Source organism: Sitophilus oryzae, unplaced genomic scaffold (assembly GCF_002938485.1).
Source record: "Sitophilus oryzae breed Bouriz unplaced genomic scaffold, Soryzae_2.0 scaffold_1576_pilon_pilon, whole genome shotgun sequence".
Lineage (NCBI taxonomy): Eukaryota > Metazoa > Arthropoda > Insecta > Coleoptera > Curculionidae > Sitophilus > Sitophilus oryzae.
Window position 1 is genome coordinate 17,607,198 of NW_022146254.1, and position 19,106 is coordinate 17,626,303.

Here is a 19,106-nt window from a genome sequence, read left to right on the forward strand (position 1 = left end):
ATAATTTATAGATGGAAAAATTCATTTTTAATTTAGAAAGAAGTACTAAAAAGTCAAATCATTTATCTACAAATTGCTTAAAAAATCATCAAAATCGGTCCATCGTGCCGGTGAATGTATTATTATTATAATTTATTATACTAATTTTTATAATTTACTTTTTCCTAAAAATATCGCTATAATATTTATTAAGTAAATATACAGTCGAAATAATATTGTGATATTCACTGCCAAATAGAATACGTATTAGCTTAGATAAATATAATTTTTAAAATATAAAAGTTACATGCACGTAAAGCCAAGTACACAACTTAAGCATGTTTGTGCTTTCAAGCCATGTTATTCACATTATTTTTTATCAATATTTAAGCAATAATATCTAAACAACATGTAACGTCCAAACTGAGAGCAAACCTACACGTATGTTTTACGGAGGTAACTTTGTATACGTGTGTACGCGGCTTTACACTGCTAATTCAACACCTAGAAAGACCCGAAAAGAAGCAGTTCACCCTGCATTAAGGTAGATCATAAATAGCAGCATATACAGCTAAAAATGAGTAGAAAGAAGTAGAAATGAAGGTATGACAACAAAATATGACATGAAACGACACTTACTTTGGGGCGATATCTGACCCCTGCTGCATCAACGACCCAATGGTGAACCAGAGGGAATTTAACAGGGTGAACTGGTTCTCTAGGACGTCGGGATCACTGTTGCATGGGTGCGGGTTGTCCCATTCGTAAGGGCTGAACCTGCAACCATCAGGACAGTGTTACTTAAACTAATTGTGGGACGCGTTTTGGTAGTGGAAGAAAACAAATGAATTTTGTAAACATGTTAAAATGAAATTATACATTTCAGGAGATTTAATTTTTAAAATATTTCCGCAAAACATTAATAGTCGCAAGTATATGTTTATTTATTAATTTATAATAAAACTTTCAATGTTCTGAAATTGACATTTTCTTAATAATTCAAAATATGTTTATTTTTAAAAAATAAAAAGTAATTCTGACTTGAGTGGGTATTTACAAAATATAAGCCAAAGCCAAAAGACCCTTAAGTCAATAAACTTGTTTGTAGACTATCGGTAAATCCTATATTAAGAAGTTATGAAAAGTTCACCACTATTAAATTCAAATTTATATGCTAGCGTTCTGCTCACATCTATTTGCTAACTAGTCATCTTATTGTTAAGCAGAAAATATATATTTGCATATTGGTAATATATTGAGTATTTATTTTTGGTTTATAATAACTTTAACATCGTTTAGTTCAATAAATGAAATTAATTTTTTTTTGAAACTACTACCTACTGGTTTAAATTTGATCTGGTTTAAATTTGATTTGATTTGAAAAAAAATCAAATAATATTAAAATATGTTAATTAACCTTTTAAATTATGTCAGTATCAAATTTTATTACGTAAAATTGATAGGAGAATATTTTATACAGGGTTATTCACGGTGATGCGTATATTAGACATTTATGGAGAACCAGTGATATATATTTTTTTTAAAAATTTGTATTTTTACATAAAGGCACCTGCTTGAACCTACATTATTTTCAGCATTACAGAAACGCTGCTTCATTTGAAAAGTAGTATCATCTTTGATTTTTTAAACTCCATGTATAATATTAGGTTTTTAAAGTACTTTCATTAAATCCCTAACGATTTCCGTTCCTCCTCTAATAGTTTTCGAAAAAAATGATCTCTAAAAGCGGTAAAAATATGATTTTAAATAAGCATTGCTAAAATAATGAATTGGGCATATTGAAAATGAATTACTTACTTGCTAAATTTCTAAAATTGTCACGGTAGGAATTCTTTGTAATGAGACTATAATAATTGAATTATTAATATTTAAATGGCTCTATTAAAGAAATCAGAAGGTTTCGGTATGACAGATAATACCTTTAAAAAGTATTTTTAAAAGTCTTCTAATTTTATAAATAATATAGGTACATTGGTTTCAATTTAAAATAACATAGATTTAAGCAATTTTATAAAAAAAAACGGAAATAAATTATTTTTTTAACTCCTTGTATGATATCCATTTGGTTACTTAAGACAGATCGAATATATTACCATGATCTCAAATTTATATATTCAGTATGTTCAATTCATGATTTAACCAATGCTTATTCAAGATCATGTTTTATATTTTTTCTGAAAAACTACACTCTACTACCGACCGGTACGAAAAACGGGCACATATAAAGTTCTTAAAAGTTCAATATATTTTGAACAAGTGCGCCAATTTTAATGATTTTTTTAAGCAATATATAGATAAATTATTTGGCTTTTTAGTGTCTCTTTCTAAATTAAAAATGAAAGTTCGCATCTGTCATTTATACGAGGGAAAGCAAAACGTTGATATTTTGGTGAAAGTTTGAAACATCCTGAGTAAACATCATGAAATATTAACAAAGCAAGGAATTTAAAAATAATTTTATCATCTAGGTACATCTTTTGTCGATAGTCTGTTTTTTATTCATCTCAGTAGCTTTATTTTTATTGAAAATATTCGATTTTGAATAAGACAGTAACGATTTACAGCAATTTTAGCATTGAAAGCATACCTTTGTTATTATAAAATAGTGTTTGTCCAAAAAATCCTTTATGGGTATTTCGCCACTGCACTGCAAGAAAAATCTACAAAATAAAATAGTTATTTTTTGTAAACACTTCTGCGTTAAACCTAAACGGACGCTGCTTGTCAGAAGTTGTGTTTACAGTAATAAAAATTTGCCTAACAAAGAAAAAATGCTTAACGTTTCGGAAAGTTTTCTCTTTCCGTCGTCGGAAGCAAAAAAAGTATAAAGAATCAAGAAAAAACGATTTAAAATATTTAAATTGAACTATTCGAGAACACTTTACTTTTAAAACAGATACGTCTACAAGAAATCGTTGACGTTCTGTTAAAATGACATTATATTAAGTTAAACTTCAAAATTAACAATTACTACCTGATAACAATTACTTAATAAGGTAAAACCAAAAAGCCCAAACTTTCTGTATGAATATTTTAAAATTTTACGTATGTTATGTTATGTTCTTTAAAATCAAAGAAGCGATTGCCATACATTACTAACATCTACAGATGCATGAGCAATACATTTATTTTTGTTAGATTGAATTAAAAAAGCCTCTTTTATTTTTCTTTTAGAGGCTATCGCTTCTTTCATTTTTTCAAGATTCTTTTCATTCTGTGCCCTGTGTCCCTTGAATGCTGACAAATCTTAGATTTGTGAAAATCTCCCTTTCTTAAATAATCTTTATGTTCTTTAATTTTAACATTTAAGGGTCTAAATGTTTCACCAATGTAAAATTTATCGCATTCACAGGGTATTTGGTATATTACATTTTTTGTTTGTTGTTCTGTATTTATTGGTTTAGTATGTGATAAAATGGATCTAAGTGTATTTTGTGTTTTGAAAGATGTTCGTATGTTATATTGTTTTCCTATCCTTCTTATTTTTTCCGAAACGCCTCGTATGTATGGAATTGTAAGTTGTATATATTGTGTATTGTTATCATTGTGTCTATGATTTGGGGTTTGTATTTCGTTTAATGTTTTGTCAATAAAATATGGCGGATAGTCGTTAAAAAAAACTTTCCGAAACGTTAAGCATTTTTTCTTTGTTAGGCAAATTTTTATTACTGTAAACACAACTTCTGACAAGCAGCGTCCGTTTAGGTTTAACGCAGAAGTGTTTACAAAAAATAACTATTTTATTTTGTAGATTTTTCTTGCAGTGCAGTGGCGAAATACCCATAAAGGATTTTTTGGATAGATGAATCCGCCACATAGGTATAGACATTTTTTAAAATAGTGTTTGTTGTTTTTCTAATCAAAAGTCATATTATTATTGTTTATTTATGTTTTTGTTTTAGTTTTAAGTTCTAAAGTGTCGGATATTGCTGCTTTAATTGATCATGGTAGAGATCAACTTTTGAACTTAAAACCATCTCTCCCAACAGACAAGAATTATATGATTTTTCATAGACAACAACACTAATTTATAGGTTTTTTGAGGAGGACCAAGAGCATAGGTATGACTGTAATGTAAAAAATACGAAAAATTTTAGTATCTTCTTCAAAAGCGAATCTCTCTATTGCTATCGAGATGAACCAAAAAAACAAACTATCGAAAGAATATGATAAAGCTATTTTTAATATCCTTGCCACATTAATATACTCCACAGGGTATTTCAAACATTCACCAAAATATTAACATTTTCTTTTCCCTCGTATAATTTACAGATGGGAATTTTGATTTTTAATTTCGAAAGAAATATGAAAAAGTCAAATAATTTAGCTACAAATTGCTTAAAAGTTATCAAAATCGGTCAACTAGAACACAATCATTTTAAAATACATGAACATTTTAAGGTGACTGTTCGTACTGGTAAGTGTATTAATGATATATACAGGGTGTTAATGATATATACAAGCAAACTACCCTTTATTTTTAGCGAGGAACTACCCACTGAAGTTTTTCGCTTTTGTTTTGAAACACCCTGTATATATGAGTATAAGAAATGAAAGTAATTGCTATAATGTAATAATATATCGGATATTCCATTAAAGATACGACTACTTTTGAAATGAGGCGGCACAAATTCAACGCTGAAAATGGTCTAGACAAATCACCTTTTCTTTATAAATGGCTAAACTACGATGAATCACTCACTTTTAAACTCCCAAACTGCCCTTTACATTTTTTTTAAATGTACTCTGTTTTCATGTTTCTATTAATTTAATTTAATATACAGGATAAAAAAATAAGCAGTAACATTTTTTTAATTAAAATATAAACTGGGACACCTATTTTCCAGGAACAAACAACCTAGGTTTGATTAATGTAACTATCCAAAATCAAATTAATTCTAGAAAATCAAGGAATAAAGGTTGTTTCTCAATATTCTCTTGAAAAAACTGAAAATCCTTTTACTAAATCTCTCCGAGATTTTAAATCTTTAATTTAATTGAATTATTAATCTCTTCCACTAAACCAAAACACGTCCAAAATCTTACTTGGGTAGGAAATCGCATCCTTGTTGCATCAGCGATCCGATGGCGAACCACATACAGTTAAACAATGTAAATTGGTTTTCCAAGCGGTCGGGATCGGGATTGCACGGGTGGGGATTCTGCCATTCGTAAGGCGTAAATCTGTAAAGAATCACACTGAACCACGGTGTTGTAAAGCACGAGGTAATTTAAATTTCAAATGAAGAACACGTTGTCGAGTTCTTTGGTTTCTCTAGCGCAGTAATCTGGTTATTTAAGTTTTCTGTAAACTTTAAATAGAGGAATACTTTTTTTATTACACAGAGTGAGTCTTAAATAAGTGCAAATATTTTTAGGGCTGGTAGATCTCGATAAAAGAAACATATTTTCTCTTAACCATTTTTCAAATAAATCCAAAATAACCGAGTTATTTTACTTTGAAAATTTCCAAAAAATGTTCTCTTAAATTTTGAGAACCACTGGATCTTTTCCAGATTTTGTTTCTTCTAAAATGATGTTTTTTAACTAAAAAACATAATTTCTTTTAAAAAAAATCCAAATTTTCAAAAAGAAAATGTCGCGAAAAGTTAAGATGTTTAGGACATATATCCATATTAAGTTTTTTACTTAGAATTGATCCAAGAACTATCTCCTTAAATATTAGCATGTCATTAAGGAACACCCTGTATAATCCTAAATTATTATTAATTTTGTTTTGATAGTTAGTATCACATTTTGGTACTTGTTTCTTGTTGGAATTTTGTCATATTTTATGATAATAAAAAACCGAGCAAATATTCCTTGTCCAAAAAATGTTCAGATTTTTACAAACTTCTTCGTATTTTCCCTAATAATAATAGCTTATTTGTCAAGATTCTTTTTGGTGCGGGTACCAGATATCACAAGCATGGTCATACGCAATTTTATAAGTTATGTTTCATAGCCCCTAAAATGTAGTCCATTATATCCGGGAAAATAGACAAGAACAATATACTCTGAAAGAACTTTGAAATTTGAAAGAAGGTAACTTTGAACCTTTATCATTGATTTCTAACTTCTCATTGGTGTTTGTTACTTATAAATTTATTATGACATTTTCTTTCGTTTACTACACATTCCGGAAATCCCAAAAAGCAGAAAAACCCACTTACGAATAGTTGTTTATTTATTAAAATATGATTAAACAAATACTTCAAACTTGTTGCTTAAAGAGACTCTAAGAACAACTGTTAAAAAATCTTGACAAATAAGCTATTATTAGTGAAAATATGAATAAGTTAGGAAAAATCTGAAAATTTTTAGTGATAAGGAATGGCTGGCAAAATTATCATAAAATATGACAAAATTCAGAAAAGTTCCAAAATGTGATAGTTGTTGATTCTACGTTTTAAATGAACTCTGAATCATTAAAAAATATAAAATTTTAGCCGAGTTATTAAACAATTTCTCCTATCACTCCGCTTATGATTTCCGGAGCGTTAAGATCTTCGAGGCGGAATATCTCGAAAACTACTAATTCTACGTAAAAAATGATTAGGATCATTTTTTTAGGTAATAACCTAATCTTCATTTCTTATTCTAAGAAAAATTTTGTAAATTGCATATTTTGGCAGATATTTGTGAAAAACAGATTTTTTGGCCAGCACGGGGTTACAATTCTCCCCCTAAAACTACTCCCCAAAAGGTACACATTCCACCTAAAAAGTTTTTACCAGTTTTTGTTTCGGCGAGATTTTTTTTCGTATCCTTATTTAATGGACTAAGTAACACAGTGACTTAATAATATGTATATTCAGTAGACATGGTATACTCGTAGATATATGGGACGCTCCATCGCTGTAAATAAGGGGTTTTTGAATTATTTAAGCCTTGGCCAACGTGCCTTCGTTAGTTTTCGTCGCGTTTCCAAATATTTGAATAAACATGTGACAAGGGTCTCTAATCTGAATAGAGGACAGCGGACTTAGGGGCGGTAATACCTCAATAAATACGACGAGATCTCGCCATACTTTGCCGGGCTTGTTGCTCTACCCTGTTTTGTTTTTCCTGTTTAATGGCGAAACGGAAACTTAAAGCCTCGGAAAAGACGTTGGCTTAATCCCCCGTGGTAACTCATGACTCTTAAAAGCGGTTGCTTTAGTACAATATTTATTTCTTATTACAAAAGTTACTTGTCAAGGAATAAACATTAAAAACGTAATGTTTAGTCTTTTGTAGTTATACAGGGTGGTCTGAACTGTATTCCGGAAATGTCGGCAACATATTCTGCAGATAAAAGTAAGTAAAATAGTTTGTATATATGTATGTCTTAGTTTCGGAGATACAGGGTGTAGAAGTTTCATTTTTAATTAGATTTTTTCCAAATTAATAATTTCTGAAGTAACGTCAATATTTGAATGAAAATTGGTGTCTAGTTTTTTTTTTATATGAGAAATGTAATTTTGATGTCAATATGACTCCTAATAGTAGGGGGCGCCATCTACATGTGTTTTAACTGTTTTCAAGAGAAATAACTTTTCGTCCGTACCTGTACAAAATTACTGAGTGAACAAATATACATTTCCGTGTAAAAAATGTCTCTTGGTAAAAATCTCTAAAAGCAACCGTTCTCAAGAGATTTAGAATGGAAATAGTCAATATTTGTTATTATTGACAAAAAATAAATATGTTGAAAATATAGTTATTTGACTGAAATGATTAATTTGGAAAGTTTTTATTCTTTTTAATTAATCATAAATTGTCTTCGAAAAAATGATGAAAAAACAGTTTCTGTTGAACTTTTGTCACAAAAACATTTCAAATTTATGATTTCAGTCTAATAACTATTTATTCAACATGGTTAATTTATGTTAATGATGAGAGGTATTGATAATTTCGATTCCAAATATATCTAGAACTATTACTCGTAGCGATTTTTACCAAGAGACCTTTTTACGTAAAAAAACGTCGTAAATGAATGTATATTTTTTACTCAGTGGTTTTATACAGGTACGGACAAAAAGTTACTACTCTTCAAACCAGTTAAAAATATGAAGGTTGTTGAAATCAAAATCAAATTTCTCGTGTCAAAAAACTCCCGAGCACCAATTTTCATCTGAATATTGAGGTTACTTAAGAAATTATTTCGAAAAAAAAAACGGAATAAAAATAAAACATACATATTATACACCCTGTATCTCCGAAACTAAACATTTTAGGACATACATTTATACGAACTTTTTTACTTATCTTTTTTCTGAGGAATATGCTGCCGAAGTTTCCGTAATGCAGTTCGGACCACCCTGTATTATGTCAGTTTTTACGTAAAAATACTACAGAGATACCGAGTTACAAAGAGTTTTCCAAAATAATATATTTTTAACTTCTCCCTGTATCTCATAAATAAAGCAGAGTGTGACAATTTTAGTCATGGATACTTATAAAAAAGTAGCTAACATTCATGAAAACTGTAATCCACTATCTTCAAGAACAACGGACCATCACAAACTAACAAGCTATTTGTATAATACTCTCTTATTATTTCACGTCTAGTATTCCAGCACATATTTATTAACACGTAGAAAAAAATAGTGGGTGTTTGGGAAGGCCAGAAAGGAAACAATTATGTTTTTTTGCGACGCGACGTTTCGCGACTTTATTGTCGCTTCTTCAGGCATATATTAATCCAAATGCCTGCACGTCATCAATGACACTATGCGTTGTCTTATATATGGAGTTTGCTGGTATTATGATGTGCACTCAAAGTTATTTTAATTTCCCCATACGTAAGTCGTACGTGAGTACGACATAAACCTAGTATCGGTGTGAATAGGGTCAAAAATACTCCAAGTTTCTGTTCGTTCGTCTGTATGTGTCTCATAATGTTGCCAGATGGAATCGCCATGAATCTTTGCAGGTTCATTTGAATTAATATTTTCTATGTACTAACTCCTGGGAACTAACAATAATCTTAATATTTATTAATTTATCTTAATTTCAATTTTACCAAATGCGTATGATTCACAAAAAGTAAATATATTTCTATTTAAACTGACATAAAACTATCCCTGTACGATTTACATAATTTACCAGTGTGTGATTCGCATTTCTTTGTGAATTTAAATTTTTTCCTAATTGGCATCCATTTTAAATGAATATTTTAGTGTATTTACTAATATTAATGGTTTATAAAATTTAGAGACTTTTTTTTCCTATATCCTAAAAATACCATGAAAAATTGGAAAACTTTAAACACAAAACAATGCAATTTAATTCGGTTTTTATTGTTTCATGTCTGATATTCCTGCGATATCGAAACAAACTAGGAACCGAAAGCAGATCCAATTTAGCCAACAAAAAGGCTGTGTTGCATTTCGAACGATAACAATGGAAGAGAAACATGCTCGTAACGAGTTTTTCCATATGGAGATTTATAAAGAAAGTGCAGAGGTTCGCCTCACACGCTTGAGTGCTTAGCGTCGGGGATTTCTCGTGCCTAAAATGTAATTTTCACAATAAAAGTTTACCTTTTATTTATAAAGTTGTATATATGACTATTACCTTATTTTTATACTCAACAACAAAGATAATCGACACGGATAAAAATTTCATATACAGTCCCCGAATTGTCTTTACAAGAGGAACAACTTTTTTATTATTGGCATTTTGACAGAAATGCGTTCTTCATAAAATTTTTTGCTTGTCCTAAAATGGTTAATTCTGTTCATACTTTTTGAAATAAAATCAAGACGCGTTTCTATGGTATATAATATCGTTTTCATTCTTTGATAGATTGTTATTGTTAGAATTTTAATTAACGACATATTTTTTGCTGTATCAGAATTTTAGAGAAGCACAAAATTAATTTAGTTTAATGCTAGGGAAAGGGTGATAATAGTTATCAGAAAATTTGATATTTTAACAACAGCAAAAAATATCACGTTAATAAAAATTAATTATAACAATCTATTAAAGAATGAAATCAAAATTATATTACCATAGAAACGCCATTTGATTTTTAGTACTTTGAAAAAATTCGACTATATTTTCATGTTATTTTTTTTATTTTCTCTAAAACGGTATGAATAATAATCAAATACTTTCGCTTACGGCTTTGAAAGCGTAACGTTTTTATGTCAAAGTTCCAGAATTCGAGCCCTGTACTTAACACAACTTGTCACTTTACGATTTACATTTCTTAGTTATTTTTAATTTCTTGATGATTCCACGAAGCTACACCAGACAAGAAGTCTCAATAATCATCTAATATTTTAAGTAAAACTGGCAAAATATGTTTGTGAAATGGTGCAGAATTCCTTCCAAGATATGTTAAAAGGTTCAAAAATTAATGAGTGAAATTCTACAGCAAATTCAAATATAAATTTAGTTTCTTTTAAAGTGCGTAACAAAATAAAATTAGAATTATTTTTCTATATCTCCTTAAATAAATATTTGTCATTGGCAGTATTTTTTTCTGATTACTTCTGATTATTCAGGTTCTTCTGGTTATTAATAATTTAATCTATATATTAGTTAAAATTCTTTCACTATAACTACACATCCAAAATATATACTCTCACTCACTCCGTCGTTTTATATTATTTTACGTCTCGTCTCGAGTTGCAGCTGTTTTGAAGCAAACTATGAGTGCTATTTTGATATTATCAAATATTAGAGGTTTACATAAACAGTACAGATATTTTTATTAAAATTTAAATTAAACTCTATAGCACAATTTATCATTGTATGATTTACATTTATTTGTTCTTTTTAATTTCTCGATGATACTACGAAGTTATATCAAAAAAGTCTTATAATCCTCTAACAATTTAAGTAAAACAGGAAAAATATGTTACAATGTTCAAAAATTAATCAGTGAAATTCTGCTGCAAACTCAAATAAATATTTAGGTTCTTTTAAAGTGCATAACTTTTACACAATAAAGTTAAAATTATTTTTCCAAACTGACATCTCTTTAAATAAATATTTATAATTTATTTACTAATATCAATGTTTTATAGAATATTTAGTCAATTTTTTCCTATATTCTGAAAAATACGGAATGTCAAACTGAAAAACTCTAAACACAAAACAATGCAATTTAAAACGGTTTTTGTTGTTTCGTATTTCAACGATATCGAAACAAACAACGAGCTGAAAGCATATCCAATTTAGCCAACAAAAAGGCTGTGTTGCATTTCCAACGATAACAATAGCAGAGAAACATGCTCGTAACGAGTTTTTCGATATGGAGATTTAAAAAGAAAGTGCGGAGGATGTATTCTCGCTCGTCTCGCACCCTTCAATGCTTGGTTTCTGGATTTCCTATACCTCATTAAAATTTCATTCAAAATTAACAAGGTGGGTAGTGACTAAATTGGAATTTTAACAATGAAATTTCACCTTGTGTTTATAACACAACATCAAATCCAAAAAAAAATCGTCCAATTTAAATGAAATTTGGTATGTGGATAGACTGGACCAACACCGACTTAACCGTGTACGACAAGTGTCACTGTGACAGTTAGTTTTGACGTAAGAAAATTTATGTTCTGAAGCATATTATTGCGATTTTTATGACTAATTAGTCAATTCAAGGTAAATTTTATTCCTGATAGCTTGTTAATAATTATTGTACAGTGTCTGTATAATTGCCCTTGTCGGATATATCCGTTATTTTTGAAGATGTAGAATGGATACGGCTAAATTTTGGTAAATATAACAATCCCGTAATCAAATTTGTTATATTCTGCTTTATTTACTCATACGAGGCATAGTGGTCCAAATATTAAATAATTCGAGTTTCACCCTTATTTCAAGAGAGGGTGAAATTTAAAATATATTGCATCTTAGGAGGCCCCTCGTATTTCGGTAATTCTTTAATTTATTGAATATTTAAAGTCTGGTTCTCAAAAAGCTTTTAACTTTTTTATTATTGACTTTTTCAGAAAAAATGCATTCTTCATAAAAAATTTTGCATGTTCTAAAACATTTAATCCCGTTTATACTTTTCAAAATTTCTACACCGTTTTAGAGAAAATTAAGAAAAATATGGTTGAATTTCAAAATAAAAAAAGTTCTAAAAATTAAAACGCGTTTCTATGGTCATACAGTTCGTTTTCATTTTTTGATTTATTGTTATTCATATCGTATTAATTAACGTAATATTTTTTGCTGTTTTAAAATGTTAAAGAACTACAAAATTTAATTAGTTCAATGCTACGGTAAGGTGATGATAATTATCGGAAAATATGAGACTTTGACAACAGCAAAAGATATGAAAGAATATGACATTAATCAAACTTAATAATAACCATCTATCAAAGAATGAAATCGAATTTATATAACCATAGAAATGCGTTTTGATTTTTAGGACTTTTAGGAAAAGAATTCACCCATATTTTCATGTTTTTCTTAATTTTCTCTAAAGCGGTGTAGAAATTTGGAAAAGTATAAACGGAATTAACCATTCTAGAACAAGCAATAATTTTTAGGAAGAATTATTTTTTCTCAAAATACCAATAATAAAAATGTTTTTCTTCTTGTAAAAACAATCCGGAGAGATATTGTAGTACTGGCATCCAGATTTTCGTTATGAATTATCATTGAGTGTAATGAATTACAATTTTTATGACCCACAATTATTATAATTTTATTATAAAAGTTGAGTGTGATGTAAAAAAGTTTCAGTTATAACTAATTACTGTTTTATAAAAAAAATGAACATAGGGACACAATTGTCGCTATATTTTGTTCATATTTTGACTATGTGTTATCTATGAGACTCTAGGCCCTATTTGACGTGGAAAACTACTATAGTAAAATCTCAACCGACGTTTAAAAGTAGTAAAAGAATCACTTCATGACAACAACATAACAAAAATGTGAAAAATATCACAAAAGATAAAATTCACATTCACAGTTTATTTTCGTAAAGATTAACTGTGAATGTTATTTCATTCTTTATCCCCTTTAGTAATAATTCCTTGGACAAATTCCTTTCAAGTTCACATACATATTATGTTACCAGTAATAAAGAAATCCATTTAAATTCTTTTATTTTGCAAATTTTTCTTGTCTTTTAGTTCCGATTTTCGCCCGAACAGGAAACCCTGCTTAATCACAATCCATACCTGGCCAGAATAAAGAGCAGCACCGATACGCCCAAGTAGGCGGTAGCCATATAAATCCAGACGTCCAGCGAGAGGGGCGACAGGAAGGAGAACAGATTGGGCGGCTGTTTAATCGGTTTCCGGTAGAGGATGCTGATGCCCAGATTCATGAAGGGCATGGTGAAGTCGACGGCCTGTTCCCTGTCGTACGTTATTGTGAGGTCGGCGATGGCTAGGTCGGCCTTTTGGTCAAGCAGTTCCCTGGAATTTATTGGAAAAAAAAACTTTTAGGGTCAGGTAGAAAAGGTTTAGGGAATATTTTTATGCACACATTATGACATAGGAACAAAATTATATGTTACTATATTATTATTCAAACTAATTTATGGCTAAACAAACTGGCGCTAACAAACTCTAACTGTCATGAGATTGAAGAGGATATGATTTTTAAAAAATGTCTATACCTATGTGGCGGATCCATCTCTCCAACAAAAATTCCTTTATGGGTATTTCGCCACTGCACTGCAAGAAAAATCTACAAAATGAAATAGTTATTTTTTGTAAACACTTCTGGCGTTAAACCTAAACGGACACTGCTTGTCAGAAGTTATGTTTACAGTAATAACAATTTGCCTAACAAAGAAAAAAAAATGCTTAACGTTTCGGAAAGTTTATCTCCTTCCGTCATCGTATACTATTTAAAATATTTAAATTCAACTATTCGAAAACACTTTACTTTTTTTTAAAACAGATACGTCTACAAGAAACCGTTGACGTTCTAACATCAAAATTAACAATTACTACCTGATAACAATTATTTAATAAGGTAAAACCAAAAAACCCAAAACTTTCTGTATGATTATTTTTAAATTTTACATATATTATGTTTATTTATGTTATGTTCTTTAAAATTAAAGAAGCGATTGCCATACATTACTAACATCTACAGATGCATGAGCAATACATTTATTTTTATTAGATTGAATTAAAAAAGCCCCTTATTTTTCTTTTAGAGTCTATCGCTTCTTTCATTATAATTTTGGCGTTATTAAAATTTATTCTGTCCCTGTTGTCAATAAAATATGGTGGATAGTCGTTTTTTATTAATGTATTTTTTATGTGGTTTATTGGTTTATATCTCTATTTAGTGAAATGTCGTCTGTACAGGGTGGGTCAAATTCGACGCTTTTAAATGGAAACTCCCTTTTCTATAGGAGATAGACGAAAACTAGAATTTAATTGTTTTAGTATAATTTTTTTAAAATTAATAATTTAAGAGTTATCAACAGAAAAATTGATTTTTTATATGGGACACCCTGTATATTTTTAATTTATTGAAAAGAATTTAAAATTACCTTTCCAAAAATATAACACACTTGATATTTTGCTCGATTCCTCTTCGAGATATAGAGTATATAAAAATTCGCCCGCTTTAAATAAGTAGGCTTTGAACGGCACCGGCTGTAATGCAAAAAAATTCTAGCTGTGAGCATCAATTAAAACGAAAATAATATTTGCTATGAGAGATGCAGAAATTTATAACAATTTAAAATATATTTAACCAACATCAACACATTTAAACTATATCTAATAACAATAAAAATAAATAGCAAACCAGGACATGAGATTTTGCTACAGGTGTTCGACATATCGATCGTCTTCTGTTATGGACAGACGGGCAGTTTTTGAACATTTCTCGCAGAATTCATTAACTCAGTGGGGGTGAAAAATACCCTCTCCTAACTGCTAAGTATTTCTAATTCTTGTCTAGATTATACAGAAGAATAAGGAACCTTTATTCTTCCGCAAATATATCCATAATATTAGATCCATGGGTACTAAGTCAGGCGGCGACGACGGCCAACGGCTGGGTTTTTGGTCAGCTATTCAATTATTCTTGAAATTGGCTGCAGAAATTTGCTGATAACTTCAGCGTTCAGAGGCGGTGCGTCGTCTTGCTGGAAAAATATGTTTTCGAGTTCCATTATGGGCATATTATCAATGAGGGGTCCAAAGCCTACTAGTTAAAAGTGGCGAACTTTTAAAAATTCTGTATTTCGAAGTAATAGGTAATTTTAAATTCTTTTTAGTTAATTAAAAATATACAGGGTGTCCCATATAAAAAATAAAATTTTCTGTTGATAATTCTTAAATTATTAATTTTAAAAAAAATTATACTTAAACCATTAAATTCTACGTAAAAAGGTGCTTTGGAAATGTTTTCATAAAAATATAAAATTTTCCATAGCAAAAAAGTTACAGCGATTTGTTAAAAATGCATATTTTTGAAAAACACCCCGTAACTCCGAAACGGTAACAGATATCGATGTGCGATTTTCACCATCACTTTTTTGACAAAAATTGAGCTCCAGACACCGATATTAATTTTTGTCTATCTCCTATAGAAAAGGGTGTTTCCATTTAAAAGCGTCGAATTTGACCCATTCTGTACATATTATTTTTGCCCTATCATTTTTTTATAACACCTTTTTTTACACTTATACTGTGATTAGATGTTCAATAAAATATGGTGGATAGTCGTTTTTTATTAATGTATTTTTTATGTGGTTTATTGGTTTATATCTCTATTTAGTGAAATGTCGTCTGTACATATTATTTTTGCCCTATCATTTTTTTATAACACCTTTTTTTACACTTATACTGTGATTAGATGTGAAATTTAAGTAACTATCTTTGTTTCTGGGTTTAAACTTTCCGAAACGTTAAGCATTTTTTTCTTTGTTAGGCAAATTTTTATTACTGTAAACATAACTTCTGACAAGCAGTGTCCGTTTAGGTTTAACGCAGAAGTGTTTACAAAAAATAACTATTTTATTTTGTAGATTTTTCTAGCAGTGCAGTGGCGAAATACCCATAAAGGATTTTTTTTGGAGAGGATATGATTTATTTTAAAGAAACGCATAAATATTTGGTTTAACTCATGCTTCGGTTAAACGTATATTGATGTATTTTCCTTTGTGATCATTTCGTTGTTTATTAATGTTTATTTATTCAACTCACATATTTGTCGAATAAAATATAAATATAATAATATGCACTTAATAGGTCGACACAGTTCTCATTGCCTTAATGATTTTACTATACAGATATATGTCATTTACTGTAATATGATATATTATGTCATTTATATTTGCAAGGGCTTACATATTATTTTATAGTGATTTACATGTTTCGTAACATCAACACGGATTTATACAGAACCGAATAAGATTAGAAAACAGAGCCGAGAAACCATTGGTTGCGGTCAAGTTACTCGAATTTATCGGTGTATTGAGAAAACGCCAAACTCTCGAGATTTACGCCGACATTATAAGCTCCGTTTAAGCGTGGAATTAGGGCCTTTTTAAGCACATTTGTTTTCTTTATCGCTCCAATAGCGATCCCAACGGTGTAATTTATGACTTCAATTAGAATCGAAGGCTGTCGGCACAAAATCAATTCTCTGTGAGGAGCAAATGAAACAAAGTTTGAAGGAGTTAATTTAATTAAAATGCATCGATTTTAATTCGGACATTTTATGATTTTGATAAAAATATATTATACACACAAGGACACCATTAAGGAAACGGGCAAAATTTTTAGATCAATTCTCTGTCGACCTTCCGCATCGTTTACGAATTGTAGCTCGATTCTTCAGAAATACTATTAACTTGATTAATATTTTTAAAGGATAGGTTTTTCTAGCATATACAAAGATGGATCGCAATTGAAAATATTTAATAAAATGTCAAATTATAACCTAATTTTTTATTTGTGTATACAATATTCGTATATTATATCACGAGACCTATAAATTTAATCGATTAAACTATTCATATATATTTTGCGCGTGATTTTGCTTGGAAAATAGTTGAATGGCACAATAACTTTTATTCTAAAATTATTGCGCATGAAACTATTTTCTAATAAGCAAAATCATGCAAAAAATTATTTGGGTAGTTTAATCAATTAAATTTATAGGTTGAGTGACATACGGCTACATTATTTTCTGAATGACTTAGAATGAAACGAATGACTTAGGATGAAGCAAATAACTATAAGAATTTTATTAACTATAAAATTTAACATTTTCGGACAACATTTTTTCAAAATGACGTCTCGTAAGTAATGTTTGTGCTTCTGCTACTTTGATTACGCATCCCAACAATGCATTGACCGTTTCGCATGTCAACATATCAAATTCTGACGTATTTTTCTCCACTTATTTGTTCAAAATAATATCGAATAAGGGGTTTTCACCGATTAAAATCCTTATTAAGTCATACATATGAGTTGTAAATCAATGTTTTTAAATGAACTGTTGCCAAAATCTCTTAGAATTAGTGATAAACGACAAAAAGAAAACCCAAAAGGAAGCCGAAAAAATAATCGCGGTTAAACTGGTCTTGGGATTTAATCACTTATCTAAACAAAATTTATTCGAAAAATTAGATTAGCTGATTGGTCCATTTCACGATGAGGGAAATAATCACTATAATAGGTATCTAAATTATCAGAAAAATTTAAGGGTTTGTAGAACGTAAATATTTATTTTGATTTTACCCTAGGTCGACATTAACCCTCAATTGGCGTGGTGAATTTTTGTATCACGTATGGCGTTCTGGACGATGGACCACCAATTTTTTTCAGTTAAAATTAAATGATGAAGAGATTTTATGAAAAGTTTGTTATTTTAACACTGTTTACAGTATACTGAATGTTTTTTTTAACTAATGATGGCTTGAGCCGCTATAGGAACTCAAAAAAACCAAATCCACCATCGCACAGTGCGTAAAGTGTATAATCTAGCAATTAAAAATTAATAATCAACAAAAACTATTGATTTCACATTGGTTTCTAAAACTTAAAAAAAAACGTTTCTTTCATCAAATATTACGTTATGTACAGACTGATTTAAAAATAATGCCAACATGGAGGGGCTCGTATAAAATTAATATGTGTATATTTTTGTGCTGAATCTGTTAGATATGATAACTAATCATTTAACGAACATTTTTACAAGTCGAATTCAAATAATAATAATTCAGTTTCAATCTATTATTTTAGAAATACAACATTTTCTTGAACTATATTATTTGAACCGCATTAACTAGGGATAATATCTATTTCTTCATCAAGCGACTGATCAGAGCGGACAACGAACACTTTTAAAGTGCGATAGCAGTTATGCCAATTTCAGTGTATGTGTGTTCATCAGGATCTTCTATATTTATTTTTTAGCCGACCATACCAACAGGTATGGTAGGCACGAGGGTAGGCTATTAAAATCGACAATTTTTTTTTTTAATTTCACTGAGTGATTTCGGTAATAAATGACCTAAATACAACAATGCTACTGTCTGTCTGTCTGTCTGTCCGTGTGTCCGTCTGTCCATCTGTCCGTCTCTAACACGATAACTCAAAAACCGCTAAACCGATTTTAACCAAATTTGGCACAAAAATACTGTGGCACCCGAGAATCTGGCCATTAGTTTTTGGTGGGTGTGGGCGGTTGGAAAGGGGGTATGGGAGGGGGTTAAAAATTTTAAGATATCGTAACTCCAAAATTACAATAGCTAGCGAAACGCGGTTTTCAATTTAAGATTAAGAATAATATTTGCAACAAAATTTGTAATAACATCAAAATCAGTCAAAGGCGCAGTTTTTGAGATATTCCGTGTTTCCGTAGTCCGTTTTTCAGAAAATCCGTGTGGAGAACTACAAACTCCCATCGGACACGATCCCAGGTGGGATAGGGGAAATAACCGCGGACCAAAATTGGAAAAATTCCTTTACTTTGAAACTAAAAAACTGCCTACCAACTTTTTATTAACATATTTTAGTATGGGCGGCTATACGTGCCTCCCGGCGCCAATTTTTTAGCAACATACTGAAAGAGAGCCAAGTTTTTCGCTTTGACTTTGTGGCATCAGACCTGCTAAAGTGCTTTCTTTCGTACAGACATGGCACCTGAAATGTCCCGGTATATTAGCT

The 19,106-nt window shown here is 29.9% G+C and overlaps 1 protein-coding gene across 1 annotated transcript in view; it reads right to left on the minus strand.

Annotated features, from left to right (window-relative positions):
• LOC115879316 (glutamate receptor ionotropic, kainate 2) overlaps window positions 1–19,106 on the minus strand; it is a 344,372-nt gene that overhangs the window by 54,430 nt on the left and 270,836 nt on the right. The window contains exons 12-13 of the mRNA XM_030896084.1: window positions 13,134–13,373; window positions 619–756 (exon numbers count right to left, since the gene is read on the minus strand). Coding sequence (XP_030751944.1) covers window positions 619–756; window positions 13,134–13,373 — 378 coding nt within the window. The remainder of the gene's footprint in view (window positions 1–618; window positions 757–13,133; window positions 13,374–19,106) is intronic.